Below are 10,489 nucleotides of genomic sequence, written 5' to 3'. Positions count from 1 at the left end.
ATGTCTGCTGAAACCAAAAGGGACACATTCACATCTGCTGTTTGCAAACCTCCAGCCTCCTAACAATTTGTAGGACCCTTGACTGGAGAGGAAATGTCTATCAAGTGACTCTCTTTCATTTTAAGGCAATACAGAATGTATTTTCTCCCACAAATTATTAGAGGATTTAGATTATATTTATGTTCTTCGGATGGGTCAATTTTTTCATTGAATTACCAAATATTTCTTACGCCCCACGTTTTGATATGAGGCAATGGGACCAGATGAGCACACGGTTAGCCTTCTAATTATCATGGACCTTCCAATCTTCGGTGAGGGAGACAATAAGTACAAAATAAATAAAGTGAATTTTCTACATGTTAATCACATCTTAAGCGAGTTCCCTTAAACTTAAGATGCAGGTGTCGATATTTTAGAGAACAGAATTTTAATTTTAATGATAGTGGAACTCTACTAAATTGACCCTATTAATAAATGGAAATGAACAGAAGCGAAAACTCTTACACTCTTAGTCCAAAGTACTATAAATCCATGTTAAGAATACCTGACAACCTAAAGAGGCAAGTAGAAAAGTTAGCTCAACAGTAGGGGTGAATTTTTTTTTAATTCCAAACTAAAAAATTACTGGCAAATTAGTGGCAGGCGATAATACTTCAGTTAAAGGTTAATCAGACCATTCGTCTTTCAGACAACGGTCCTAAATGAACACGGTCCTCCCGAAGAACACTACGTTCCCTGTTTACACTTATACCTACACCTAACACATTAAAAGAGAAATCACCCTTGTTGCCTCAGGAAGTCTCCAAAACACAGACCGTGAGTCACAGGCCCCCTAAGGACACTTTAATTATCAACAAACACAGAATTACATAGTGGGCAGCACGTCCTCACGCCACTGATTCGGGTACTTTAAAATCTACAGGCATGGTTAGTTATGAATTCTTTTATCGGCTCCAGATTTAAGAATATAGTCTGGGAGACTCTGAGATGTTTCCAGAAACAAACACTATTTCCGCACGGACGCCCTATCTCCAGTAATCACACGGAAGCCTAAGGAAGTAACCGGCCCCAGGCGAGCTAGTTAAAGCTCTGGCTTAGCAGAGGCAGGCGAGACAATCTTTCTTAGAATTGCTTTCTGTTTTAAACACTTTAAAGACAGTGATTGTTTTGGAAACATGATCGCTACCTTCTCCTAAAACCAAAATCTCGCGAGACAACAAGTCACGCCGAACGGCGTAATCGCGCGTTGCGCCTGCGCGCGCTGAAACGCCCTGCACTTCCGCCGAAGGCGTGCTGTCACTCACGGACTCCTCCTGTCCTGCGGGGTGACGTAACGCTTTCTTTTCCGCTAGCTCTGCAGCTCCGGACGGAGGCACGCCGAGCTGCGGAGTTGCAAAGTCTGGCGCTCGGAGCTGCGGTTCTCTGCGAGATTTCACCTTGCCAGTTCCGAGTCATTTCACCGATAATCAATAGCGGATCGTTTTGCCAAGTGCCGGGAAGAACAAAGGAATCAAGAAAGAGACGCTCTGCTCCCGGCCTTGTTCTGAGTGGCTTTTTCCGCTCGTTCCTGTCCGGAGAATCTGGATTTATAATCGTCACTGGATTGTAAGTACCCGAGGCGAAGAGAGCTCACTACGCCCCGCGTTTTGAATATCTTTGTTCCGGGAGAGTTTGTGGTTTGGGCGTATCTGCTGAGCCTTACTTTCTGTGCTGAAAATCCGTAGGAGCTGCCATTTGCTTTCTCTGCATTGTTCTGCAGCGGCATCTAGAGGTTGAAACGTGGCGTTGCAGCTAATAGATTTAAATGGACATAACTGAATAAGACAATGCATCAGTAACAACTGGTGTTCAGTCACGGCGTTTTCAAAAAGACTTGGGGCTTAATTAAAAACAGATATATAGCTGATGTTCTACCTAGAACTCTTTGTAATTAAGGATTCAAGTTTATACAGCACTGGTCTTTCTGGTGAAGTACCTGGAACTTTTTAGTGCAACAAGTGGTTATTAGAGAAAAAGTGAATTACAAAGAAATAAAAATGAGTAAGAGCAAAGATGATGCTCCTCATGAACTAGAGAGCCAGTTTATCTTACGCCTACCCCCGGAGTATGCCTCTACTGTGAGGCGGGCAGTACAGTCTGGCCATGTCAACTTGAAGGACAGACTATCAATTGAGTTACACCCTGATGGGCGTCATGGAATTGTCAGAGTGGACCGAGTCCCTTTGGCCGCAAAGTTGGTAGACCTGCCGTGTGTTATGGAGAGTTTGAAAACCATTGATAAAAAAACCTTTTACAAGACAGCTGATGTCTGTCAGATGCTTGTCTCTACAGTTGATGGTGATCTCTATCCTCCTGTGGAGGAACCAGTTGCTACTGCTGATCCCAAAGCAAGCAAAAAGAAGGATAAGGACAAAGAGAAAAAATTTGTTTGGAACCATGGAATTACTCTGCCTCTGAAAAATGTGAGAAAGAGAAGATTCCGTAAGACAGCAAAGAAAAAGTATATTGAGTCTCCAGATGTGGAAAAAGAAGTAAAGCGGTTGCTGAGCACAGATGCTGAAGCTGTCAGTACCCGCTGGGAAATAATTGCTGAAGATGAGACAAAAGAAACAGAAAATCAAGGCCTTGATATCTCTTCCCCAGGAATGTCTGGCCACAGGCAGGGCCATGACTCCTTAGAACATGATGAGCTTCGGGAGATATTCAATGACCTCAGCAGCAGCAGTGAAGATGAAGATGAAACACAACATCAAGATGAAGAAGATATAAACATCATAGACACTGAAGAAGATCTGGAAAGGCAGCTACAGGACAAACTAAATGAATCAGATGAACAGCACCAAGAAAACGAGGGAACCAATCAGCTGGTTATGGGAATTCAGAAACAGATTGATAACATGAAAGGCAAGCTCCAAGAGACCCAGGACAGAGCAAAGAGACAGGAGGATCTCATCATGAAAGTGGAAAACCTGGCTCTCAAGAACAGATTTCAGGCTGTGCTGGATGAACTGAAACAAAAGGAAGACCGGGAAAAGGAGCAGCTCAGCTCTTTGCAAGAAGAGCTAGAATCACTCCTAGAGAAGTGAGGAGTGGTTTCATACTTAATTTCATTACTGTGAGAGGTCAGCATTGAAAGAGAAAATTTTTTTTGTTTTCATTGCTTGTAAAACTTTGCAGTTCGCAGTTTCTTCCACTGTCTTCTATTGGATTTGTCTTGTAGACAAATGTGAATTTCTATCTCATTTGTCTTTTGGAACCACTTTGCTAGGTGTTTATCCCATAGGAAGTAGGAATGTATAGACAGATAAATGTGGAGAAGTTGTAGGATTAGTGGAGTGAAAAGTTCAACTTTGTTATTAATCACAGCTTCATTGCAGGACTTTGTGGCTGTTTCTCCGTTTAGAAGCTTCCATTGCTACTCTGTGATGACATCTGAGGTAAATCAGTAGAGTCTAGTCTGGAGGCAGTAAAGTTTGTTTGCATATGTTTTTTGATGCTATAGCTAATTTTCCAGCTATCCAAAGCAATTTTTTCGTATTTTTGCATTGCAAGTCATTTCGTAACGTTCAACAATAAATAAAAGCAAGTTAAGTTTCACTTTATAATGTGTCTTGCTCTTTTAGGGGTAATGGATATTATCCTCTTCTGAAGTGGTTTCCTGGTGGGGTTTAATATATTGACCAATTGGATTCTGTTTTGTAGGAAAAGAAGCAGTTATGTTCGATTTTAAGAAAAGAACACAGCAAGGGCAAAGAAATCAGGCAGTATCACCTGCTCCATTTGGAGGTTAGGAAATAAAGAGCCTTCCTAAACTATCTGAATGTTTTTTCCAGCCTAATCTCCCATTCTTCCACTGTTTTCAATCCTGAGCTTATTTACATTTTTTTCAAGGAGTTTAATTACTCCTCTTCCTCTATAATAGTCTAATGGGATAAGTACTCTTATGCACCTGTCATACCAGAGTCTAAGTTACCTGTTGCTCATATCCTTACTAAGCTGTTAATTCACTGAGATTAGGCATTTTGCCTTGTTAGTCACTGTAAAGAAGAGTAAAGCAGTTAAAAATCACAAGGTCAGGTGATGTAGTGCCTGAGTTGAGTGATCTTGGGCAAGTAAATTAATCTGTTTGCTTCAATTTCCTCATTTCTAAAGTGGAGGTGATAATATCATCTACCTCGGGACCTTTGATTTTGGCTATTGACTTAATATAAAGGATTTGAAAACAATTTCTGGAATAGAAACAAATTATTGCCTATTTTCTAGGCAGGGATTACAAATGTTACAGGGATTACAAACGTAATAGGGATTACAAACTTCAATGAAAGTGATCAAAATGGTAGAAAAGTGTATGAAGAAACTTTTAAATGTTGACTGATTTCAAATTAAAGAATCTAAATCAAAGCTTAAACTACAGCAGAAACAAAGTTTGTTTCCAGTACATACATCTACAGCATAAGCATACTGAGTTTACTGTAGCTTTGTTTTTTTGTTTGATTTATTTATGGTTTTGCATAAAGCCTCCATAATGAAGAGTAATTATCTGTTACATAACTTCAAAAGAGAACAACTTAAGATCCATTTCCCTTCATGTAAACCCAGAGTTTCCAAAAAAGACTCACTTTTCTCACAGCTCCCTTGTCTGATGAGTGTGATATATAGTTGGGCTACAGTTTTCAATATTTCTCTGAGTTTGTGAACAGAAATTGAATTTTAAAAAAAAGTTTAAAAGAAAAAACTCACTGAAAATTTTAAGCAATGCAGAAATTTTACAAATTCTTAATTTTACTCACTCCCCTATTACTGGTCACTTAGGTTGTTCTGTTTTAAATTTGCTATTACACAGAATGCTGCAATAAGCATATCACTGTGGCCTCCATTTTTCATTGTATTTATAGATTAGGTACATGGGGATCTTTATGTTCAGTTCTAAATGTCATAAAGCCTAGACATTTTGAATTTATAGATCAAATGTTTGAGATGAAAAATTGAGACAAATTGTGACAAGTCAAGTCTCTGAAGGACTGTGTCTTGAACTCTGCTTTTTATCTTTTTTAGTATCCAGTAAGAATTCTGTGTAAAAACAGACTAGGAAAACTGCTCACCACACAGGAAGTATAGATGTTGGCCTTTCTGTATTACAGATGCCCAGCTCTTTCACACTACAGAGCTTTACTTTTATTACACTTACATTTCCCTTTTTCTGGAACAGTCTAGATAATCTCATGGCTAGCTTTTTGTTACTCAGCCCTCAGTTCAGACTTTACTTTCTCTGGTAAACCTACCTGGCTACTCAATCAGATATCTAGGGACCATGTGATGTAGGTATGCATCTTCTTAAGAGTGATGGACTTCACTGAAAATCTGGAAATTTCATTGCCATTATTTTCCATGTATGCTTGGGAGTACGTGTGCTTAAATTTAAAACAGAAGCATCATAATTTTGATTAAGTTAGAATCAGGAAAAAATGGTTTCAGATGGTTAAGACTGCCTTTTGTCTTGGGCAATGTTACAGTATATTCTGTAAACAGTATATACAGTACAGCTCCAAGTCCAGCTGTTTAGTATATTTTATGGAACTTGAGTTCTGGCAGTAATATTTGTACAACTATGTCTGACTGTTCAGTGAAGTTCCAGACCATGTTTCTGTTAATGCCTGCATGGTCCCTGGCACTGATTACTAATTTGGTTTTTCCAAAACATAACACATATATGAACTTAATGCAGAACCAGTTAATGATTTACTGCAGTAACCTCCATCTCTTGTGTTTGAAAAAACTCAGTATGTGCTTTAAAAATAAACACAATTTTAAAATATTTTAAAAATAAACAATGAACCATATGTCATTAATGGACAGTTTTAAAAGCCAAAACATTTTTAAAAAACTCAAATATAATAGGACTAAAATTTTTTTTTTTCTAGTTTAAAATGGCACATTGTTCTTGTGAATCTTTTTTCTCTCCCAGAAAGCCTGTTGATAATAGCATAGCAGCCCCTAAGGGAAAGAATAGGAGGTGAGACAGCAGGGGGTGAGAGACGTCAATCTGTTTTGATAAAACCAAAGCAGGTGAAGAAATGATTAATTCAGAGGTGGCAGAAAGTTTCATGCTAAATGTCTACAAGGAGGTATACCAAGGAGAAACAAACGCACTTGACATAGACACTGTGAGCCTGGTCCTTTGTGCAGGCTGTCTCCAAGGAAAAGAGAAGGTGTGTGGCTGAAAACAGGATTAAAGTCCAAGTTCAGGGACTTCCCTGGCAGTCCAGTGGTTAGGATTCCAGCTTCCACTGCGGAGGGCACAGATTAGATACCTGGTGGGGGAACCAAGATGCCACAGGCCCGGCAATGCAGCCAAATAATAAAAGTCTGTGTTCAGAGCGGTTGGATGTCCAGGAACCCTATCTCACTCGAGGAAGCCAGATGACTTCCTTACCCATCCCGCAGAAGGAGTTTATTTTATGGGTCAACTGAACTAAGGAAGACCCAGATGAAGGCTGGGTTCTACAGCACTTAAACAAGGGAATTGGGTGAAAGTCTTTTTGATTGCAGAATGTCAACCCTCTTCTCCCATTTGGTCTCCTTACATCAGTACTCAAGGCATACACTGCCCCTCCCCCATCCCCAAGCACGGACAAACAGACAGATTGGAAGATTATTCTCTGAAGAAACCATGTGGTACTGGAGGAAAGAAATCCAGGTACACTTGGGCACTCTAAAGAAAAGACCAGGTCACTATTTTCTATGGCAATGAAGTCTACCTGATGACAAACACATCTGTCCATGCACCATCTGCTTTTAGAAGCCTCACTTTAAAATATTAGCTGATAGCCAAAGGATCAAAGAAAGCTTTCAAAATGAGTCATTTAAACACTTTATGCCCTCCCCATTTTGTTTTTAACCCCCAAAGTAAAACTACCGCCTAGGGCTTAGAACGTAAACTTGAAGAGCATTGGATTATAAGCATCTGGGAGGAAAAAGTGTCCCGGCAGCGGTACCCTCACTGATGGCCCAAACCACATCTTGCCTACTAGGTCTGTGGTCAAATTACACCCAGAACTTCTGTTGCACAAAGCTGCATGGCTCCTCAACGAGAGCCCGGAAGCACCAGAACCACACAGCTCTTTTCTATCAACTTTCTTAGCTATATATAAATACCTCTTTTCCAAGCCGATTGTACAAGGCCGTGCCCTACCTCTGGAAATAAGGGCTCTGCGTCCACTATCGCGCAGGGATCCAGGCCCAGAGCCTCGGGGATGTTGCCACGAAATAAGGCTTCTGTCCGCCTCAGGCCTCCCTTCCAGTCCCCAGGAGAGAGGCGCGGCGGTCGGCACCTTTGCGGAGCCGCCGTTCCTCTCCCGAGGCGATTGAGAGTTTTCTGACCTGTAGAATACACCGACAGTCAGGTAACAACCACCCCCCCCCCCCCGCCCCCACCGCGTGTTTGTTTGTTTTCTCTATTATAAACCTTTGTCTCTGAAGGTTGACCTTTGACTCCAGGCGCGATCAACTGGGAGCACCTCCCATTTTGTTTGGCCGAGTAGAAAATGCGCGAGGCCGGGGTCTAGCCGTAAGGGAAGGCATTTCCTCCTTCGCTGCAGCAGCGCCTGGAGTTCTGCCCCTAATCTCAGGAATTTATCGAATCGCTTTCAACTGCTGTATTGTAATTCATTTGAAGTGTTTATCTAGTCCGTCCTCGAGCCCGCGGGGGCTAGGGCGGCCCGGCTGAGTGGAGCTAACAGGCGGCGGAGCTAACAGACCGCCGCGTCGGGGGTCCGGCGGTCACGCGGCGCGAGGAGCGGCGCGCGCTGGGCCACCGCCGGGGGTTAGCGCTGGGCCACGGTGCGCGGGGATGGCGGCCCGAGGCCTAATCTGGGGTTAAGCGGCTACTCCCTCCGGGGAGAGACAGCTAAGAGTAGGGGGCGGGACACAGGACGCCCGTCTTAAACTCCAGAGAGTGGACTCCGCGGAGACCGGCGGGTGGGCGAACATGAAGTCCAGTCCTGCTATCCAGGCTGCCATAGACCTCACCGCGGGGGCCCTGGGGGGCACAGCGTGCGTCCTGACCGGGCAGCCCTTCGACACTATGAAGGTGAAGATGCAGACATTCCCCGGCTTGTACAAGGGCCTCACCGACTGTGCCCTGAAGACGTACTCCCAAGTGGGCTTGCGGGGCTTCTACAAGGGGACCGGCCCCGCGCTGCTGGCCTACGTCGCCGAGAACTCGGTCCTCTTCATGTGCTATGGCTTCTGCCAACAGTTCGTTAGGAAAGTGGCTGGACTGGACGAGCAGGCGAAGCTGAATGATCTGCAAACTGCGGCCGCGGGTTCCATCGCCTCAGCGTTTGCCGCGCTGGCCCTGTGCCCCACTGAGCTCGTGAAGTGCCGGCTGCAGACCATGCACGAACTGGAGATGTCAGGGAGGATAGCCAAAAGCCATGATACAGTTTGGTCCGTCGTGAAGAGTATCCTTAGAAAGGATGGCCCCTGGGGCTTCTACCACGGACTCACGAGTACTCTGTTTCAAGTAGTACCAGGCTATTTCTTCTTCTTCGGTGGCTATGAACTGAGCCGATCATTTTTTGCCTCGGGGGGGTCAAAAGATGAACTAGGCCCTGTCCCCTTGATGTTAAGTGGTGGAATTGCTGGCATTTGCCTTTGGTTTGTCATATACCCCGTGGATTGTATCAAATCCAGAATTCAGGTTCTTTCCATGTTTGGAAAACAGACAGGATTCATCAGAACTCTTTTAAGTGTTGTGAGAACCGAAGGAATAGCAGCTTTATATTCTGGTCTGAAAGCTACTCTGATTCGAGCGTTTCCTGCCAATGCAGCACTATTTTTGGCTTATGAATACAGCAGGAAAATGATGATGAGCCAGTTTGAAGCATACTGAAGTATCTTGGTGAGTCTGGATCCAAGTACAAGCCTTTGGGGACTGTAACTCAGTTTCATGAAGCTCTAGACCAGTGCGGTACTATTGTTGACTTCCTAGGAGCTTTGTTTTTGTCTTTCCTTCTTATACTCTTAAACTTTATGAAAGAAACTTCATTTTATATCATATAATTTCAGCCCATAATTGTATTCAAATAGAGAAGTTGCTGCTCTTATGTTTGGTGAGATACACAGCGGGAGTGGGTGGTCCTAGGTACTTAATCTGAAAAGCTAAATATAGTTGAGGGAAAAAGAATTATAGTTGAGTTTTTGCATAAATGTGCATATGTACATGGAGTTTGGTTGGTTATGTGTTGTGTGAATTAAATAGACCTTGGTTCCTGTGTTTAATCTTATGTCACAAGAAAAAACCGAGTTAAGCATGTTTCTGAAGGTGCTTATAAATGATTGCTTAATCCACTCAAGATGTAGGGTCTCTGGAAAACTCTGCTTAAAATGTGCACTGTTCTAGCCAATTAAAGTTTTTAAAAAGTTTTTGTGTGGTGCTTGAAAACCAAAATATCCATCTACAATTTTTTGAATCTACAATGATTCATTTATTTTATTTTTTACTGAGGTAACTGATTTATAGCATTATATTTCTATGTACCCTATAATGTGCTCACTACCAAAAATTTATTTTTTCTTTCATTACCATATAATTGATCCCCTTTATCCAGTTTGTCTTCCTCCTTCACCCTCCCCCCCATAACCACTACTCTGTTCTCTGTAATTATGTTTGTTTTGTTTGGTTTTGGGTTGTTCTTTTATTATTATTGGGTTTTGTTTGTTTATTAGTTTTTCATATTCCACATATGAATGAAGTCGTATGGTATTTGTCTTTGTCTGTCTGACTTATTTCACTTAATACCTTCAAGGTCCATCCATGTTGATGCAAATGGCAAGATTTTATCTTTTTTTCTCATCTAGATTTTTAAGAGGAGAATATACTTGCATACTGATGTGGTTTCCACATTTGTTAAAGTTTCAGGGTAGGCATCCCAGATTTCCCCAAGATTGCTCTACTCTTAAAATAATGCTACTCATTTTCAAAGAGGGATCATATTCCACACTCTTAGGTGTGGCTTAGTTAGGCATTAGGTCTCTGGGAAGTAGCCTGGCCTTTGTGTCAAATTTCATTCCTCTACTCTCCCAAAGAGCTTCCCCTATGCACTACTTTAGACTGAAATGGTGAAGAATGGAGCTGTGCTTCTATGCTTTGATGAAGACCCATGTAGCTGACAACAGTTCTTAGCTACCAGTCTCAGGGTCCTGGGCTGGGAAGGATTCCAGGATTTACTGTTGGCCCATTTAGAGGTTATTGATCCCCTTTGGGGGGACTTCCCTGGTAGCTAATGGTAAAGAATCTGCCTGCAATGCAGGAAACCCGCATTCGATCCCTGGATGGAGAAGATCCCCTGGAGAAGAGATTAGCTGCCTACTCCAGTATTCTTGCCTGGATTATTCCATGGACAGAGGATCCCCCTTGGATCATTCATTGTCCTCTCTGCCTCCACCAGTGAGAAACCTTTCCAGGGAACAGCAAGTGCAAAAGCCA

The 10,489-nt window shown here is 42.5% G+C and overlaps 2 protein-coding genes across 2 annotated transcripts; both read left to right on the top strand.

The window, feature by feature from the left end:
- The first annotated feature begins 1,269 nt into the window (after positions 1-1,269).
- TAF7 (TATA-box binding protein associated factor 7) lies at positions 1,270-3,605 on the top strand. Its single transcript, XM_069589876.1, has one exon. The coding sequence runs from the start codon at positions 2,037-2,039 to the stop codon at positions 3,084-3,086; it is 1,050 nt and encodes a 349-aa protein (XP_069445977.1). The 5' UTR covers positions 1,270-2,036; the 3' UTR covers positions 3,087-3,605.
- A 3,866-nt stretch (positions 3,606-7,471) lies between these two features.
- On the top strand, positions 7,472-9,761 carry LOC138440413 (mitochondrial ornithine transporter 2). The gene has a single exon (XM_069589875.1). It carries the CDS (start codon positions 7,988-7,990, stop codon positions 8,891-8,893), a length of 906 nt encoding a protein of 301 aa, XP_069445976.1. The 5' UTR covers positions 7,472-7,987; the 3' UTR covers positions 8,894-9,761.
- The last annotated feature ends 728 nt before the right edge of the window (positions 9,762-10,489 follow it).

The sequence above is a fragment of the Ovis canadensis genome, chromosome 5, assembly GCF_042477335.2.
Source record: "Ovis canadensis isolate MfBH-ARS-UI-01 breed Bighorn chromosome 5, ARS-UI_OviCan_v2, whole genome shotgun sequence".
Classification (NCBI taxonomy): Eukaryota; Metazoa; Chordata; class Mammalia; order Artiodactyla; family Bovidae; genus Ovis; species Ovis canadensis.
Note: the sequence above shows the minus strand (reverse complement) of the source record. Positions and strands in the feature narration are given on the sequence as shown.